Source organism: Oncorhynchus masou, chromosome 31 (genome assembly GCF_036934945.1).
Source record: "Oncorhynchus masou masou isolate Uvic2021 chromosome 31, UVic_Omas_1.1, whole genome shotgun sequence".
NCBI classification, from domain to species: domain Eukaryota; kingdom Metazoa; phylum Chordata; class Actinopteri; order Salmoniformes; family Salmonidae; genus Oncorhynchus; species Oncorhynchus masou.
The window spans coordinates 93,342,301-93,362,477 of NC_088242.1; the positions used below are offsets into that span (position 1 = coordinate 93,342,301).

Consider the following 20,177-nt stretch of genomic DNA (forward strand, 5'->3'; position numbering starts at 1 on the left):
AAGCCCCCATACTGTTTATGTTTTATCCACAACTCTCTGTCCATCGCCGTGGTAATCTGGGAAGCCAAAACGTTCCCTACCACTCCCCACCGTACAGAACTAGTTCCCCCGCTGCACTTCACTAAAGGATCGTTTTGAAATGCACCAGTAAAGATTTGAATTTAGATTAGAATGTGCTCACCGGCTCGTTGTTTATCCTGTAATGCCTGAAATGTTTTTTTTCCAGATCAGATTTACCCAGTAAGAGGCATACAACACAGTGTAGGTATAGCCTAAACAACTAGTGTTTAAAATGTTTTTGTTTTTTAAATTATGTATTCATTTGGGTTCACAGTGCGGTCCCAGTACCGAACGATCTGGTACGAATACGTGTACCGCTACCGCTGACCAATCAGGAAGGGGAAGTGGTAGCCAGGGCTCTACCAGTGCCCCTCCTATGCCATCGCTCCCTGCACGCCACAGCTCTCCTCTCTGCTTGCCGTGGCAAAGATTATAAAACCAAAGATAACAGATTCTGATTTGTTAAAGCCTTTTGTTTTGTAGTTTTCAGGGGGCGGCAGGGTAGCCTAGTGGTTAGAGTGTTGGACTAGTAACCGGGAGGTTGCAAGTTCAAAACCCCGAGCTGACGAGGTACAAATCTGTCGTTCTGCCCCTGAACAGGCAGTTAACCCACTGTTCCTAGGTTGTCATTGAAAATAAGAATTTGTTCTTAATTGACTTGCCTAGTTAAATAAAGGTAAAATAAATAAATAAAAGGGGATGCTCACTCATCCTTTCATATGGTTTTAATATGCAGTGTAAATAAATAAATCATTTTAAGGACAATAAGGTTTCAGTCTATGAATTCGATAGACATTTGACGTGATTGTAGGCCTCATCTTGGATCCTCACTGCTGAATGCTAAGGTTTTTCCTGGCACAGCTGAGCCCATCCCTGGTAAGATTTCCAAGCGGTTGAGCTAGCACCCTCTGCCAGCGCTTAACTCTTAATACCCAGAAGAGCGCTGGACCAATCACTAGGCCAGAGGTTTCTGAGCCAGGCTGAGAGTTCACCGTTGACCTTCCCGAGCCTCTTCTCCCTTAAGCTGGGGCTTATACTCTGGTAGTACTGCACTCGTACTTAGGGAATATCACTAAACTTCTATTTACTTACTCTAAGCGACTCAGCACGATAACCTCTCATCTTTAGGGTGATCTAGTTGTTAGTTTAATAAGTGTATTTTATTGTCATTGACAAGTTCTATTTCCCTTTTCAGGAGGCCATCAACCTGCTGGAACCTATGACCAACGACCCAGTGAACTACGTGAGACAGGGTGCCCTCATCTCCTCTGCCCTCATCATGATCCAGCAGACCGAGGTCACCTGTCCCAAGGTGGGTGTATGAGAAACAGCCCATCTCATTCACAGCCCACATTTACCAGAGCAATTGGCCACCAGTAACTTTGTTATCCAGACTAAAATATATTGAAGTTGATTGGCTAATGGAATCATCTGTTTTAAATGTGATTCTAGCCTATAGAAAGGTTCTCTATTTTGAGTCCAGTCCTCTTCTTCTCTCCTTATGAATCCTAACCCACGTGAAGGCTCTAGGTTCTAACCAAAAGCTGTCTGAAGTGTTTTGAACTTCATGGGACTCAGTGCCTAATATGACCACAGCTTTATACCGAGTACAAGGAGGGAGCGAGAAAAGGTGGGGAGGCTTGCTAAAAAATAGCTGTTCTCTCTCTCCATTTTGCACAACAAACTCTGTCACAGCTGTTTTAAGAAATGCCAGACCCATTTTCAAGCATCATCTGGTCATGGCCTGTAACATTACAGCAACAGGCTTTGTGCTTGGCGCGGTGTGAGAGATTGTTCAAGAGAGACTGGTTTTAAACTACAAACAGCAGGAGGCACTACACTTGTTCAAGAGAGACTGGTTTTAAACTACAAACAGCAGGAGGCACTACACTTGTTCAAGAGAGACTGGTTTTAAACTACAAACAGCAGGAGGCACTACACTTGTTCAAGAGAGACTGGTTTTAAAGCTGCAGTATGTCACTTTTTTTTTTTTTTGACCAAACTCATAGAAATGTGAGTTATAGAGCTGTCATTCTCATCGAAAGGAAGAAGCAGCAGATCTGTTCTATGTGCCCCGCAGGTGGATGACTTCCGTCACAATTTAATCTCCCTTTACATATGTTACACGGTCACACAGTGGTAGTGTTTTAGCCATATGACCTTTTGTTATTATAGATTGTCATGTGCCGCTGTTCTCCAAATAGTGAAGCCAATACATAGCCGGTCTCTCAGTAAAAAGTCAGTTAGAGAAACATAAAAGGAATTCTAGAGTCATAGACTTGAGTTAGTCCTTACCTTCCACCAATAGTGTCTCTCGTCAAAGGGTTTTAATCTGTTTTTAATATAATTAAAGGGGGGGGGGGGGCTTGTGGGCCCTGGCGTGCTCATTGACTTCGAATCAAAGCTACGTGGCAGAATAAATGTTTAACATGTTTCATTTAATAAGAATGTTACATTTGTAATGTGTAGACCCACTGAAAGAACTGAACAATGGGTTTGAGCCTTCGTGTTTTTATGTGTTGTTGTTGTTTTCCCGACACACAGGTGAACCAGTTCCGGCAGCTCTACTCCAAGGTCATCAACGACAAGCACGATGACGTCATGGCCAAGTTCGGGGCCATCCTGGCCCAGGGCATCCTGGATGCAGGTCAGTGTGTGGTGACATGTGGAGTCACAGGGGTTGGATTTCTTTAGAAGACAAGTGGGTGTATTCATCTGTTTCTGTCTGCTGTTAAGGGGAGGTGTCTGCGTGCGTGTGTGGTTTACAGGAAGTCCCAGCCCCCCCCAGGGCTTGACCCCGCCCCCCCCCTGTGATTTTTCCCAACTGTCTTCTCTGGAAGCGATCTGGTTACGATGTATTAGAGCCTGGCGGGTCAGCAATGTCAACAGCCACATGACTCTTGTGATTACTGTTAGTCTGACGGCCTCGTGTGTGTGTGTGTGTGTGTGTGTGTGTGTGTGGTACTTGCTCTTGTACTGTAGCAGTGTTTATTTTTGTTCCCATAATGCTTTCAGACGATCTTTTTCACTATGGCGACAGTCGAGACCAATCTGGGAGCCCTCGTTCTCCTGCCAAGATGAACTGCAGAGTCCCCACCCCCCTCCTCCCTGTTTTCCATTGTGTGAAACCGCCCAGACAAAATCTTTAGTATGGGGTCATTGTAAGATGGCACACGGAGGCTCTCTCCTCTCCCTTTACTACCCTTAACTGTCAGGCCACTGCTACCTGATACACATCCATGTTTTGAGACGGCCTAGAAGGCAGGGTGTTGATTAACGTCAGGAAGGCAGCTTCCTCCCAAAGAACCATCACTTCACTTCTAGTGTACCACTTTGATTTCAGATAAGGTGATGGGGAGTATTAGTCTGTAGTTATAAGTGGGGTTGTGATTTTGGGGGCAGTTGGATAATCATTTACATTACATTTACATAATCGGGGGCCATCCTGGCCCAGGGCATCCTGAAATGACAGGGTTCCGTTTCATGATCTCTGGTGTTCATTACCGACGGTTTAGCATTCAGAAACAGCTCTCGCAAACAACCACACGCCCAAGGGCCCTGGAAGTCCCCCCTATCTCTGGACGTCCCCCCCCCTCTCTCTGGACGTTCCCCCTCCCCCCCTCTGGACTCCGTCCCCCCTCTCTTTCTGGATGTCCCCCCCTCTCTCTGGATGTCCCCCCCTCTCTCTGGACGTTTCCCCCCTCCCCCTCTCTCTGGACGTCCGTCCCCCTCTCTCTCTCTCTGGATGTCCCCCCCCTCTCTCTGGATGTCCCCCCCCTCTCTCTGGACGTTCCCCCTCCCCCTCTCTCTGGACGTCCGTCCCCCTCTCTCTCTCTCTGGATGTCCCCCCTCTCTCTGGATGTCCCCCCCCTCTCTCTGGATGTTCCCCCCTCTCTCTGGACGTTCCCCCCCTCTCTCTCTTTCTGGATGTTCCCCCTCACGCTCTCCCGGACGTTCCTCTCTCTCTGGACGTTCCTCTCTCTCTCTCGTGCTCTCCCGGACGTTCCTCTCTCTCGCGCGCTCTCCCGGACGTTCCTCTCTCTCGCGCGCTCTCCCGGACGTTCCTCTCTCTCGCGCTCTCCCGGACGTTCCTCTCTCTCTCGCGCTCTCCCGGACGTTCCTCTCTCTCTCGCGCTCTCCCGGACGTTCCTCTCCCGGACTCTCGCGCTCTCCCGGACGCTCTCCCGGACGTTCCTCTCGCGCTCTCCCGGCGCTCTCCCGGACGTTCTCTCTCTCTCCCGCGCTCTCCCGGACGTTCCTCTCTCTCTCGCGCTCTCCCGGACGTTCCTCTCTCTCGCGCTCTCCCGGACGTTCCTCTCTCTCGCGCGCTCTCCCGGACGTTCCTCTCTCTCGCGCTCTCCCGGACGTTCTCTCCCGCTCTCCCGGACGTTCCTCTCTCGCGCTCTCCCGGACGTTCCTCTCTCTCTCGCACGCTCTCCCGGACGTTCTCTCTCTCGCGCGCTCTCCCGGACGTTCCTCTCTCTCTCGCGCTCTCCCGGACGTTCCTCTCTCTCTCTCGCGCTCTCCCGGACGTTCCTCTCTCTCGCGCTCTCCCGGACGTTCCTCTCTCTCTCGCGCGCTCTCCCGGACGCGCTCTCCCGGACGTTCCTCTCTCTCTCGCGCTCTCCCGGACGTTCCTCTCTCTCTCGCGCTCTCCCGGACGTTCCTCTCTCTCTCGCACGCTCTCCCGGACGTTCCTCTCTCTCTCGCGCGCTCTCCCGGACTTTCCTCTCTCTCTCGCGCGCTCTCCCGGACGTTGCGCTCTCCCGGACATTCCTCGCTCTCTCTCGACCTTAAAAAAATATACACATTTTATCATTTAGCAGAAATTCTATAGCCTCTAAAAAATACATATATTTTATTATTTAGACATTCTTATCAAGAGCAACAGAAATCCCTCAGCTCTGTTGTGCCGAAGGACCTTATGCCATCACGGAAAAATGCAAGTTGATCTCGGAATTACATAACACCTTGGATTCTGGGAAAGAAAGTCCCCTTCCACAGGAATAAAAATTAAACTGCCATAAAGTAGGTTGACAAAAATGACAGGATACCCTCCCCCCCAAGTAAATTGCACACTGCTGTCAAGCTGCATCGCAAGTTTTAAGAGACTGTGTGTGTGCGTGCGCTCTCATTGTGGTGTAGCAACTAGAATCTGTGAGTCACTCTGGCAACCAGTAAATCAATTTGTTCGGGGCATTAGGAGCCCATTTCAGCTGTCAAAAAAAAGTTATCAAATCACCCAGAAGTCATCATTGTAATTACCAGCCAGTCAACTGGGCTGCAGGTAGGCCTGTTTTTAAATGAAAACGGCCCGTGATTCAACCACCATTGTCTGATCTGATTTGACATTGGAAACATTTCCAGCTGTCTGCTGTTTATAATGTCTTTTTAATCAAAGGGTTCCTCCTTAGTAACTCTTGTTTTGAAGGGAGTTTTTACAATGTTTGTATGAGGATTGGGGAAGGACTTCCCAACTGATTCCAATCCCCTTTTCATCCATCCTGTCACTCCTCTGCAACCCTCTTCCTCCCACTCCCTAGCTCCCTTCATCCTCTTCTCCCTAGCGGTCTCCCAGAGGGCAAAAGAGGTCTATTGTTCTACTTGTCTGCATCCTAGCCCTTGACCCCGTTTTGTACACTGGACAAGGCTTTATTACCTCACACGAGCCATGCCACATTGTTTTACCGCCATTTTGTTCTTAAAAAAAATATAAAAAAATCTTAAGTTTGAAGGTCATAAATGATCTAAAGGAAATGAAAGTGGGGCCCTTGGCCTGGGATTAGGAGTAATCACGATGATTTAGTGAAATGGCTGGCTTTTGTCAGTGTAGTATGTTAGTTAATTAACCCCTCGTTATTCACTTCTTGTTTGTGGCTGCGTGCCCGACGGCACCCTATTCTCTTTATAGTGTATTTATTTTGGCCAAAGTACCCTTAGGGACGCAGCCTTTATAAGCATGACAGTAGAGGAACCCACCATAACATAATAAAAAGTTATATTAGGAGATTTGAGCGTTATAATGGAAACAATACATATATCAAAGTGAAATGTCAAAACTCTCTACTTCCCTGTGCCCTTCTTTGTGTGCAGGTGGTCGTAACGTCACCATCTCCCTGCAGTCGAGGACGGGCCACACCCACATGCCGTCAGTGGTGGGCCTGCTGGTGTTCACCCAGTTCTGGTTCTGGTTCCCCCTCTCCCACTTCCTCTCCCTGGCCTTCACCCCCACCGCCATCATCGGACTCAACAAGGACCTCAAGGTAAACGTCCCACCCTACTGTGTCTATGTCATTCCCACTGTGTCTATGTCATTCCCACTGTGTCTATGTCATTCCCACTGTGTCCATGTCATTCCCACTGTGTCCATGTCATTCCCACTGTGTCCATGTCATTCCCACTGTGTCCATGTCATTCCCACCCCACTGTGTCCATGCCAGACTTTTCTCTCATCTGTTGTCTTCCCTGTCCAGATGCCCAAGGTGCAGTACCGCTCCAACTGCAAGCCTTCCACCTTTGCCTACCCTCCGGCCCTGGAGGTACCCAAGGAGAAAGAGAAGGAGAAGGTGAGAGTCCCTCAATAGTGACGTCACCCTGTTTTAATGGACTGAAGTCGCCTTCGCAGCTTCTCACGGTCATCCTGAATGAAGTGTCCTCAGCCAATATCCATTTATTGTTATTAGAGTCCCTTTTGAACTCTCATTTCCATTTTGTCAGTCTGAGACCATGTTATTTTGGCCACTCAGAGTCTGGGCTCATTATAGAACATGGGTACATTTTTAATAACGTAATATTTAAAAAAAAATAGGGGATATTTTTTAGTTCACTTGTGCCATGTCTTTTGAGAGGTTTTGTCATTTCCCCTCAGTGCCTTGTTTATTTCTGTGCCAACACTCCCTTCATTTAGTCTCTCTCTCTCTTCCTCCATTATAGGTGTCTACTGCTGTTCTCTCCATCACAGCCAAAGCTAAGAAGAAGGAGAAAGAGAAGGAGAAGAAGGAGAAAGAGGAGGAGAAGATGGAAGTAGTAAGTGTATAACACAATAATTTCATAGGACGGCCAGCCTCATCGAGACCACTTTCTATTTATTTATTTTTTTAAATAGTTTTTCTTCAAATTAAGTCTTGCTTTTTATGTAGATGTTTTTTTAACTTTCCTCAAGCAGGAATCCTGTAGCCCCTGTCCCAAACAACATATCTTTGCTCATATTGACCAGCCTATTGAGGAATGATCTGTGTAATTGGTCGTGAGGAACTAATGGTTCAAAGACCTGAAAACAGTCTCCCTTAACGTCTCGTACATCTGCAGTCTGCAACTTCCTCCACTAATATTTCACTCCGTATCCCACAAAGCTTCTTATGTCTGATGTCCAGGCACACAGACACCTGCAGAGGAGACCATTTCAAAGGTAAGAAAACCATCAATGAAATGAGTCAACTCTCCCATAATTTTTTTTAAAGTAGCAGTTCCAAATCAAATTTTAATTGTCACATGCGCCAAATAAAACAACCTTTTACAGTGAAATTCTTACTTACAAGCCCTTAACCAACCATGCAGAGAGAAAAATTTTCTCAGGAAATCTTGAGTGAACTCTCTCGCTGAAATCTAATTCGCGTAATAATAAATAAAAAATGCCCATCAATCCATCAGTTTAAACTAGACTTTGCATGAGAATCGCGTTAAGGCCACCGTATCCGCCAATGCCGGCCTTCTGAGGTGGAAGGTAGCCGAGCTACAGCGACGTTGTCAGACCACGAGACATCCCGAAAATCAGTCTTCTCACGAAAACGTCAGTATTGTCCGAACGGTTTGGCCTAGAAAGTAATATGACCACATGAAAACACGTAAAATAAAACAAAAGGAAATGTTTAAAACAGACACTTCAGAACAAACATCATTTAGATTTTTTTGGGGGGGGAGAGAAGAGAACTATATTTTGTTCCATGTAGAGAATCTGTTATTCCATGTGTTTGTATCGGCTAAAAGGACTAAAATATATTTTTATTCAAATAACAAAACAAAAAAAACGTTATACGTTATACTTCAAGGGGTCTTAGAATTTCAAATCAGGAATCGAATTCTGCCGCCCCCCCAGGGCTTAGACTCTTATGGGTTAACGTAGCAGTTCTTAGGAAATGTGAGTGAACTAGGCCTTTTTTAAAATATCAGTTCTCAGGAAATGAGTGAAGTATCCCTTTAAGGAGCAGCTATCTGCCAGCCCTGGCAAGGTCCCTCAGCCCCCCCCCCCCTCCACTGATGTGACCAAGTTATCCATGAAGCACACGGCTGGAATACATACCATTACTGACAGCCTCTGTCAACCCAGTGCCAGTATTGCTTTCAGTGGGATGTTGACTGCTGGGCGGAATCGCTATGTTTGATGGCGTCCACCATGCTAGATTTCACGTCCTCGTTGAGGGATGGCTCTGCGATCTCAGGCAAAGTTGGATCCGCTCAGTTTGATTGATTGGACTTGGTGTCATCGAGGTTAACGAGAAGGAGGGAGTATTTTAACCCTCAGTTATATCAGTTTGTTTGTTTTAACCAAAAGGCATTGGACAGTGGAGATTTTGTTTTATTCTCTCACACAAACACTGTTTGGAAGTGTTGTTTTTAGTTGACACACACACGTAGACAAACAGGACTGCTGATACAAGTCATTGCACACCTATGGTCCAGTTTTCAGCCTAGCGTCAGATGGTGCAGGGCCTTGTGGTAGCAGCAGGGAGAGGGACAGATAGGAGGCAGGGAGAGCCTGACAAATCACTGGCCACCAAGTGCAAGACAACCAATAAGGATTAACACTTCTTCCAGACAACCAATAAGGAGTGTGTCACCCATCTCCAGATTAACACATCTTCCAGAGTGGTGGTGTCAGGAAATGAAGAGGTACTTTATTCCGAGGTGACCCTTACTGCCATGGTCTTTTTTATCATCCAATGCATTGCGGACTCACCGTGTCGTGGGTTTTCATCAGGAAAAGGGAGGGAAAACGCTTAACATTGTATTTGTTGGATTCTCAGGAGGTACAGGAGGCTGAGAAGGAAAAGAAAGATGAGGAGAAAGAGAAAGAGAAGGAGAAAGAGAAGGAGAAAGAGAAGAAGAAAGAACCCGAGCCCAACTTCCAGCTGATGGAGAACCCAGAGTGATGAAAGCTCAAAGTGCTCAACATGCCCGAGCCCAACTTCCAGCTGATGGAGAACCCAGCGTTTCTGGTAGAGATATTTATTTATTTATTTGATGCCCGCCCAGCTCAAAGTGCTCAACATGCCCGAGACGTGACAGAGCAGTTCAACCAGCCCTTCAAACCGGTACGTACGGTTGGTGTGAGTCTGTGAACACGTGACTTTTTTAAGTGCGTTTCTGGTAGAGATGTGACACACACATATATATATATATATATATATATATATATATATATATTAATGGGGTTTTTAAAAATCATAAAATGGCGTGAATTCACAATTCAGATATGGTCCTGCTTATGACCGCTAGGGGGCAGTGCAGTTCAATCTACTGCTGTCCTGGCTACCGAGTAGACAGAGCAGTTCAATCTACCGCAGTCCTGGCTACCCACCAGACAGAGCAGTTCAATCTACTGCAGTCCTGGCTACCGAGTAGACAGAGCAGTTCAATCTACTGCTGTCCTGGCTACCGAGTAGACAGAGCAGTTCAATCTACTGCAGTCCTGGCTACCGAGTAGACAGAGCAGTTCAATCTACCGCAGTCCTGGCTACCTAGTTTACAAAGCAGTTCAATCTACTGCAGTCCGTCCTGGCTACCCACCAGACAGAGCAGTTCAATCTACCGCAGTCCGTCCTGGCTACCGAGTAGACAGAGCAGTTCAATCTACCGCAGTCCTGGCTACCTAGTTTACAAAGCAGTTCAATCTACTGCAGTCCGTCCTGGCTACCGAGTAGACAGAGCAGTTCAATCTACTGCTGTCCCTACCCACTCAGCAGCGATGGTAGTTTATGCCATTTCAGATTCTCTGCTGTGTTCCTCTCCATGTGCGCGGTTATCAGTAGTACATTGGACTTCATTTCCCATCAATGTGATGGCTCGTTGCAGTATGTATGGCGACGTGTTCATAGACATTCGACCATCTGTTGTTTGAGAACTCGCGCTTTATACTTGCATAGCGATCATTATACAATTTTTCATCCGGGCCATCACGGTTTTTCGACATGTCATCTTGTCGTCTGGTTCTAGTCATGCCATCAGGGCAGTGAAGCCAACATACTCTACCATTGACAATGGCCGCAAAACTACAATAATTTCTTTCTTTTTTAAATTCTTCCAATTGGTTGGTTGGTAGTCTTGTCTCATCGCTGCAACTCCCGTACGGATTCGGGAGAGGCGAAGCTCGAGAGCAGCGCATCCTCCGAAACACAACCCAGCCAAGCCGCACTGCTTCTTGACACGAAGCCCACTTAACCCGGAAGCCAGCAGCAACAATGGGTCGGAGGAAACACCGTACACCCGGCGACCGTGTCAGCGTGCACTGCACCCGGGCCGCCACAGGAGTCGATAGTGCACAAGGACATCACTGCAAAAACTGTTTGCAAATGTTTAAAAAAGACAAAACGGAAATTACATAAGTATTGAAGCACCTTTGGCAGCGATTACAGCCTCGAGTCTTCTTGGGTATGATGCTACAAGCTTGGTACACCTGTATTTGGAGAGTTTTTTTCCCCCATTCCACTCTCAAGATCCTCTCAAGCTCTGTCTGGTTGGATGGGGAGCATCGCTGCACAGCTATTTTCAGGTCTCTCCAGAGATGTTCGAATGGGTTCAAGTCCGGGCTCTGGCTGGGCCACTCATGGACATTCAGAGACTTGTCCCAAAGTCACTCCTGTGTTGTCTTGGCTGTGTGCTCCGTGTCGTTGTTCTGTTGGAAGGTGAACCGTCGTCCCAGTCTGAGAACCTGTTCCAGAGCGCTCAGGACTTCATCAAGGATCTCTCTGTACTTTGTTCATTTTTCCCTCGTTCCTGAATCTCCCAGTCCCTGCCACTGAAAAACATCCCCACTGCAAGATGCTGCCACCACCATGCTTCAACATAGGGATGGTGCTAGATTTCCTCCAGATGTGACACTTAACATGCAGGCCAAAGAGTTCAATCTTGGTTTCATCAGACCAGAGAATCTTGTTTCTCATGGTCTGAGATTCCTTTAGGTCCCTTTTGGCAAACTCCAAGCGGGCTGTCATGTGCCTTTTTACTGATGAGTGGCCTCCGTCTGCCCACTCTACTACCATGAAGGCCTGATTTGGTGGAGTGCTGTAGAGATGGTTGTCCTTCTGGAAGGTTCTCCCATCTCCACAGAGGAACTATTGCTCATTTTGGCTGGGCAGCCAGCTCTAGGAAGAGTATTGGTGGTTATAAACTTCTTCCATTTAAGAAGGATGGAGACCATCATGTTCTTGTGGACTTTCAATACTGCAGAATAGTTTTTGGTAGCCTTCCCCAGATCTGTTCCTCGACACATCCCGTCTCGGAGCGCTACGGTCAATTCCTTCCACCTCATGGCTTTGTTTATGCTCTGACATGCACTGTCAACCGTGGGATCTTATATAGACTGGTGTGTACCTTTCCAAATCATGTCCAATCAATTGAATTTACCACAGATGGACTCCAATCAAGTTGTAGAAACATCTCAAGGATGATCAATGGAAACAGGATGCACCTGAGCTCAAGTTCGAGTCTCATGGCAAGGGGTCTGAATACTTCTGTAAATAATGAATGTGCAAACATTTTGAAAATCCAGTTTCTGCTTTGTCATTATGGGCTATTGTGTGTAGTGAGGATTTTAATTAATCCATTTTTGAATGAGGCTGTAATGAAATGTGGAGAAAGTCAAGGGGTCTGAATACTTCCCGAATGTACTGTATCCGTGGCAAATTATTTGAAAGATGTTTATCCTTCTATTGACAGAATTGTTGCATTACGCATGTTTTATTTATTTTAGCCTTGATGATGATCCAGACCGGTTGGTGGTAGTTTTGTGATAACTGCAATGCCATTTAAATTAGGTCAAAAATAAAGATTTTCGGTTCGTTTTTTTTTTTAAGCTTTTGGATCCAGCGTTGTAGTTGTCATCAGCATCCTTTTTTTTCGTCTTTCCAACCAAGCCCCGGTTATATCCACGGTGTCTTACAGTTGCCTGAGAATAAACCACTCTGGCCCTGTGCAAAATGTTGACAACTTTCCACAGTAAATAACATGAGATATGCAGTCACCCACACTCTTATCCTAATCCCACTCCTATAAAGAGGACTATCGTTTGGTTACATGTCAAATCAACACGCATCGAGCTGAGAGCAATGCATCATGGGTCATATCATATGACACTTAAGTGTTTTTGCTCTTGTCTGTATTCTAAAACTATTATTATTTGTATTTTTTTGAAGGCAGTGTTTTAACACGAAGTGAATCCTTGTTGTGGGGCCAGGGTATGCCTCCCACCCCCCCTTCTATATTGTGATGATTCCATTTCACCTATTCCGTAGAAGGCAATCCGAGCACACAGCAACTGTTCCAAAGGTCTTGTAGTGTAGTCTGTGTGTAAATTGGTGTTACTGAGCTGCCCAGAGATAATGTAGGAGGAAAAATCTAGTCTGGGCAGTGCTCACCATACCTGATGCTTTAGTCTGGACCTGACCATGCCTCCAAATGATTTACACTGATAACCAAGCTGCATGATGTACTGTACAACCACTACAAGGGCAATGTGCTCAGAGTATGACGAGACAACCAACTCATTTGGGGAGGTAGACGAGGTGTTGTGTAATACGACACCCGCACCACCCCCAGAAAATTAAAAAACTTTTTTTTTTAAAGACACCCAACATTGGTCGAACAGCTTAGTCCCTCATGTCCGTGTCCCTCATGTCCGTGTCCCTCATCTGTCTCCAGCTGCACACCGGCGGCATTATCATCATGAAGGACACCAGCGAGGAAGAGGAGGAGCTGGTGGAGCCTGTCTCTGCCCACGGCCCCAAGATCGAGGAGGAGGAACAGGAGCCCGAGGCCCCCGAGTCCTTCGAGTACGTTGACGAATGAACGCTGTCCAAGCAAAAAGGTATGTGTCCTGCACCAGTGTTTACCACATGATGGATCTGGCAACAATTGATGGTTTGCAGATTTAAAAAAAATTGAATGGGTTCACTCTGAAAGTGGGGTTTTTGCTTAGAAACAAGTTTTGTTTCAGCAAATGCTGTAGATAGTGCTGAACACGTTGTATCCCCAGCCACGGGGTAAATATATAGCGACCATTTCCTCCCGCTTTTGTGCGAGAACTCAAACTTTCAGGATCAAGCTACCTGAATATTCAGCATCGCCTTGTAATTATACAGGCAACCGTCTCAGAGTAGCTATGTCACTTTGATGGTTCAGAGAGAGGTAATGGTACAGTGTGCCGGTCTTTGGGTTCTTGTTCCCATGCCTAACCTGGCTCGCGTTCATCAGTGCCTATGGAATGTAAACCGTGCTGCCGTTGCCAAACCACACACCCCCGAGGGCAAACCCCCCTCCATCTGTAATTGCACGGCATAGAGAGCCGAGCTAGATTGTGCTGATGGCCAAAAATGACAAAACAATGTTATGTTTGTCTTGGTCCTCATTTTATCTCCCAGGGTTGTACATACAGTATGTATGTTAAACAAGATTGAAGTTTAGATATTGCCATGCCCTTTGGGAACAGAAATGCTCCTGCTCTGCGAGTACGATGATTTCAAAAACACACCACTGTGGTCAATATTTTAAAAGAAATCTCTTCAACTGTCCAATGTTTCCAGAGTTCTAGTTGAAATAATTTTCCTTCCAAAAAAAATGGTAATTGATTATGTTAAAAAGCAGCTTTTCTATATAGGAATGTATTGGGCGTAATATACCTGTAATTGAAAATATTAATGTGAGTAGACTGCTGATTGGCCAGCTCATCCTCCTCTGAGGAAATGACAGGCATTTTTTAAATTATCTGACAGAAGTTTTAGTATTTTTTTGAAGTGTTTATTTTTCTACAATTGATGCTTTGGTCACACGAGTATATGACGAGTCGTCAACATTATTTGGGTACGAGTTAACAGAATATTAACTTTTAAAAGTAAGATTTTTCGCTGCACAGTTTTTAAATTGATAATTTAAAAGTTCATTGTCATTTTAATAAAGATTTGAATATAGATATGCCCAATAAACAAAACATTCCTGTAAAAAAACAGTTGAATTGAATTATGGGTATTTTGTGATCAAACACAGAGCCTGGTCAGCTGGTATCCTAACCGCTCTGTCCTTTTGCTTCCACAGGTGACCTTACCAGGCTTCTACAGGAAGAAACTTCACATCCCAGCATGCACCTCTTTGTCTACTCCCCCTTACTTATTTTACATGCTCCTTCCCTGTCATGGCCCCCTTTGTCAGACAGGGAATGTTTGACATTCTCTTGTTAAATGGTATTATTTTCTGTCAGTACAATAAAATGAAAAAGTGGAGCATGTGTGCTTATTTTTTTTCCTGCATGTGCTGTGTGTACATAGTGTAATCCCCCTAATCATACACGTTTAGGATGGTTTACATTCTCTCCAGTGTTTCATCACAGCCTGGCCACCAGCCTGCTATTATTCTGCCCAGTCTAGTTTACACAAAACACAGTGAGCGGTCTCCCCGTCACACTGCTGAAGTCTCCTTACCATACCCAGGGCTTGAACACACACTCACATTGAATGCACAAGGGCAATACACTCTTAGACATACATGTCAGATTTAAACAAATAAATAAAAGATAAATGTAGACATCTCAACGGACGTTTTAGTCCTTGGCTGCGAAGTGCGCACCGTTAACGGAGAACTAGATGAGGATGTTCCACATTGAGTTTAAGTGACACGGGGTGTTTAAGTGACACGGGGTGTTAGTTTCCCAAGTTGGGTTCGGTTGTTTATGAAAGCCGGTGTAATGCCAGTTGGGGTTACGGAGCTAACGTTTGAAAATGTAACATTAGAAGCAAATGTTCTTTGCGGCAGGGTAGCCTAGTGGCTAGAGCGTTGGGCTAGTAACCGGAAGGTTGCGAGTTCAAACCCCCTAGCTGACAAGGTACAAATCTGTCGTTCTGTCCCTGAACGGGCAGTTAACCCACTGTTCCTAGGCCGTCATTGAAAATAAGAATTTTTTCTTAACTGACTTGCCTGGTTAAATAAAGGTAAAATTAAAAAAAAAATAAATTAAATTAATACTTTAAGGTAATTAGTGTTTTAATATGTGCCCTCTCTATTCCATTACCATCGGGGGAAAAGATGGGTTTACATGAAATGCTGCTGGGCAAGAATTAACAAAGCAAGTGGGGCGACGTGAAGCCACCATCGAATGTGCTGCATGTCGGAAAACAATTAACTAACTTCATTTTATGTCGCTTCAAACGATTGACCTATTTTTGCTATTTTGGGAGAGAGAGAAGTGTGCTTCACTGATTTGAAAACAATCAATGGTTATTCCTCCTCACTATAGTCCTTTCTACCTCAGCTATTTAGTAACACGAACCCATGCAGCTATGCTCTATCACCACAATGTGTTAAACAAGGTTAAAGAAATACAGCCCTGGTTGGTTAAGTCTACTGTGCACCTGATAACAAGCTTCTTTCCCCCCCCCTACGTGATGCCCCTACAATGGGGGGGGGGGGAAATAAACAAAAGTGTCACTCCATCTTCCTGCTTGTCAGGGGAGCATTTCAATGCTCCTAATCAAATTTAGACATTGTTATATGAACCAGCTACTGTATCATTGAGTGCATGCAGAAAATGTTAATGTACATTGCCTTCGGAACGTATTCAGACCCCTTCAGTTTTAACACATTTTATTACGTTACAGCCTTATTCTAAAATTGATTAAAACATTTTTTTCCCTTATCAATCTACTAACAATACTCCATAATGAGAAAGCAAAAACAGGTTGTTAGAAATGTTATCAAATGTATTTACATTTTTTTTATTTATTTAATCACATTTACGTAAGTATTCAGACCTGTTACTCAGTACTTTTTTGCCTCACAGCTATTTTCAGGTCTCTTCAAAGATGTTCAAACAGGTTCAAGTCTGTGCTCTGGCTTGGCCACTCAAAGACATTGAGACTTGTCCCTCAGCCACTCCTGCGTTGTCTTGGCTGTGTGCTTAGGGTCATTGTCCTGTTGGAAGGTGAACCTATGCCCCAGTCTGAGGTCCTGACTGCTCTGGAGCAGGTTGTCATGTTTTCATCGAGGATCTCTGTACTTTGCTTTGTTCATCTTTCCGTCGATCCTGACTAGTCTCCCAGTCCCTGTCGCTGAAAAACATCCCCACAGCAAGATGCTGCCACCACCATGCTTCAACATAGGGATGGTGCTAGGTTTCCTCCAGATGTGATGCTTGGCATTCAGGCCAAAGAGTTCAATCTTGGTTTTATCAGACAGAAGAATCTTGTTTCTCATGGTCTGAGTCCTTTAGGTGCCTTTTGTCAAACTCTGGGCTGGCTGTCGTGCCATTTTACTGAGGAGTGGCTTCCGTCTGGCCACTCTACCATAAAGGCCTGATTGGTGGAGTACTGCAGAGATATTTGTCTTTGTGGAGATGGGAGAACCTTCCAGAGAGGAACTCTGGAGCTCTGTCAGAGTGACCATTGGGTTCTTGGTCACCTCCTTGACCAAGGCCCATCTCCCCTGATACCCTTCCCCAGATCTGTGCCTCGACACAATCCTGTCTCGGAGCTCTACTGACAATTCCTCCGATCTCATTGTCTTGGTTATTGCTCCGACATGACCTGTCAACTGTGGGACCTTATATAGACAGGTGTGTACCTTTCCAAATCATCTCCAATCAATTGAATTTACGACAGGTGGACTCCAAGTTGTAGAAACATCTCAAGGATGATCAATGGTAACAAGATGCACTTGAGCTCAATTTTGAGTCTCAGCGCAAAGGGTCTGAATACTTATGTAAATAAGGTATTTTGTGTTTTTTTTTATTTCTAAAAACATTTTCACTTTGTTATTTTGGGGTATTGTGTGTAGATTGAGGATTTATTTAATCCATTTTAGAATAAGGCTGTAACAGAACAAAATGTGTAAAAAGTCAAGGGGCCTGAATAGTCCAGGTCGCGGTTGTAAATGAGAACTTGTTCTCAACTGGCCGACCTGATTAAATAAAGGTGAAAAAATAAACAATGCTTTCCGAATGCATTGTACCCAACCAAGCTCCAGTATCTGTGTGTTAGAGATGCGCCTCCTCTTTCACACCCAGGAAGTTCAGATTCAAACTCTCATTAGACTGCTCTGCAAGCGTTATGTCAAAATATATTAATTACTGACCACATATGGAGTTTCGCTAAGTAGCTATCTTTCATTTACTCCCGTTACGGCCGGTATGTACTTACAAAAAAAATCTAAATATTTGTTTTTACAAGCAACCTAAAAAATGTCTATTCAGCACCTCCAATGACAACAGCTCAATACGTTGGAGGTGCTGAAGAGACATTTTTTTTCAGTTGCTTCTACATTTTTATTTAGATTTTTTTTTTTTGGAAGTACATACAGGGAGTAAATGAAAATAGTTGCTCAGTGAAACTCCATATTTGGTGAGTAACAAACTTATTTTGGTACAACGCTTGCAGAGCTGTCTGAGAGTTTGAATCTGAGCTTCCTTGTGTTGGAAAGGTGACACGTCACACTGGAACAACTGAACCTCAAACACGCCACAGGAAGTTGTAACAGCCTGTAGTCCCCAACTGACACGAGGAAATGTTTAGTCATACTCTGAGCCTCCCTTCTCCACCCTGTTTCCCAAAGGAGATGAGATGACCGCCAATGTTTCACTTCCCGTATGTCTGTTCTATGCGGGTGGGATATTGTAGATTTCTGGGGGGAAAAAGTGGAAAATCTCAATTCCTGGAAGAACCTTGTAAATCTGAAATAGTTCACATTGTCTTTGTTTATTTTGCTTCCGCTTTTCTCTTCTTCAACATGCCATCCTGGCACTCACTTATCTGACCAAGTCATTTTAACAGAGCAATGAGATGTTGGCACACACACCCTTTCCATCATCAGCAGCAATGGTTCTTTATGACCCCAGTATTGCCGCATGGAATAATTCTATAGGTAACCAACTCTAACCATGGCCTTATTCTGTGACCTGAACCTGTCATGTAACCTTCAATTCTAAAACACAAACTTGTCTTCATGAATCAATATCTGGCGCAACATCAGTTCTAAAAATGGTGAGCTGTGATGTAGTTGGTGTTAGACGCGAAACTCCTCGGCGTCATTTCCCAACGGGGACAATATGCCCAACGCCATACAAGGCGAAAAGCTACTCCTGATGTGGCGTCCAGCCAGTCCGAGCCGTGAACCCTGGGGAGCAGTTCTGGCCAGGCGGTAGACTGGCGCCTCCAGTGCCCTTTCAGCATACTGATGAATGAGAGAAGGAACGAGCATACCTTTGGCGATCTCGCCCGTGGAGTCACCGTCTGTTGGAAACGTTGGTGAGTAAGTGTCGATGAAATGATTGCAGCTCAACAGCTCTCATGTTGTTTAGGCAAACAAGCAGTCCCACCAGGTCAGGATGGGCCAATAGAATTGTCGGAGGGGATGGTTGTTAAATTGATTGTGTGGCTATGGAGCTGAAGGCAGGGTTAAGGCCCCAGCGTGTTTGCTTGACTTATAGGCCAGCGAGTGACATGCAGGCGGTCCATGGGACTCTGGACAGGGCAGACTGTTTTGACTCCTCAATGAGACTTGAGATCTAACGGGTGGGATGTTGTGCATCTAGGCTGATGTCCAAAATCCTAGTATCTCTGAACTAAAAGGCAGGGTACATCAGTCAGACCTCGCATTGAGACGAGCATCATCTAGGAAAATATGGAGAGACAATCTATTGGGTCGTGATGATATGATTAATATGCTGTGGTTTGTTTTCATGCCTCCGTGATGTGATGAATATGCTGTGGTTTTGTTTGTTTGCCTCTGTCGCAATTTCTTCTGAAGTGCTTGACAAATGTTATTTTCAAATATACTAAATTGAGCTTCCCCCCCCCCCTTACAATCAACTAGTGCAGCTGAGTTCAGAACTCTTCCTTAATCCATTGCATTGGAGAATGGAAGACATGTTTGGCTATATTAAAAATAAATATGTACAATTGCAGAGAAATACTGTACCAATGACATGAGTCTAGTTTGCATCACAAGAGGAGCTTCTCTTACGTAACCTAGCTTTCTCGTGTTTTACGTGAATGGCTTAGTTTGATTCCAGTCACCCTCTATAACAGGAGTCCTGTTGCTTTTGCAGGTGGTTAGGTTCTGTTCAGCAAAGTTTTTAGATCATCAAAGCTTCTGCGACCTCTGATTTAAACACCTCAAATGTCCTCTTCTGTCAACCTCAGACGTATTGGGTTTCAGCTCTCGGAGGGCTGGCACACAACCACCCAAGACCAGTGTGGAAGATGAGGCAGTCTAGGGGTATTTTATTATGATTCTCATTAGCTATTGCGAAAGCAGCAGCTACTCTTCCTAACAAATCTCAAAGAAGTATGGAAGCCATAAAATCATATACTTCCATAAAGGTGTAATGGTAGAAGCTACTTGACCCAAAGGAGGGATGTCAGTATGGGTAGACTAGTCATTCTTCACTCTCTCCAGCTTTGGTTCCCCACACCTGGCAGAGGGGCGTTCTGTGGCCCTCTGAACAGCTGAAGGCCAGACCTGTGATGGTGAGGACTTCATTTTCCTATACGGGTCGTCCCACTGGAAAGGCCGACCGCTGGCTGCTCACCGGGTGTGGAGGACAGGCCTCCGGGGAGCCTTCTCCCCCCCCCAGTATAGTCTCCTCTAAAGGGGAGGGGCTACATTGCCAGCCCATTCTGGGAACCAGGGCTAGAGACATAAACAGCACAACTGCAGAATGAAGTAGCAAGTAAGAGGAGGGGTGGAAGGGAAGGTATAGAACCTGACACGTCGTCCACTTTTACCCCCCCCCCCCCTGGATGTGTGGAGGAGGATGGAGGATTTGCGGTGTGAAAGAATGCCTGTAACACTGTGCCTATTCATTCTGGCCATCCATTCATCATCAGCATTTAGAAAATACAGGCAGGACTGTTTTGGAT

At 45.4% G+C, this 20,177-nt stretch overlaps 1 protein-coding gene and 1 long non-coding RNA gene across 2 annotated transcripts in view; both read left to right on the forward strand.

Moving 5' to 3' along the window:
- Positions 1-9,209, forward strand: part of LOC135525065 (26S proteasome non-ATPase regulatory subunit 1) — a 52,130-nt gene extending 42,921 nt beyond the window's left edge. Inside the window, exons 18-23 of the mRNA XM_064952824.1 lie at positions 1,256-1,372; positions 2,605-2,707; positions 6,154-6,323; positions 6,534-6,626; positions 6,994-7,086; positions 9,084-9,209. Of these exons, the coding sequence (XP_064808896.1) occupies positions 1,256-1,372; positions 2,605-2,707; positions 6,154-6,323; positions 6,534-6,626; positions 6,994-7,086; positions 9,084-9,209 (702 nt within the window). The remainder of the gene's footprint in view (positions 1-1,255; positions 1,373-2,604; positions 2,708-6,153; positions 6,324-6,533; positions 6,627-6,993; positions 7,087-9,083) is intronic.
- A 145-nt stretch (positions 9,210-9,354) lies between these two features.
- LOC135524764 (uncharacterized) lies at positions 9,355-14,549 on the forward strand. The gene is made up of 3 exons (XR_010453016.1): positions 9,355-9,371; positions 12,976-13,141; positions 14,365-14,549. It is a non-coding gene; the product is annotated as an uncharacterized LOC135524764 (long non-coding RNA).
- The last annotated feature ends 5,628 nt before the right edge of the window (positions 14,550-20,177 follow it).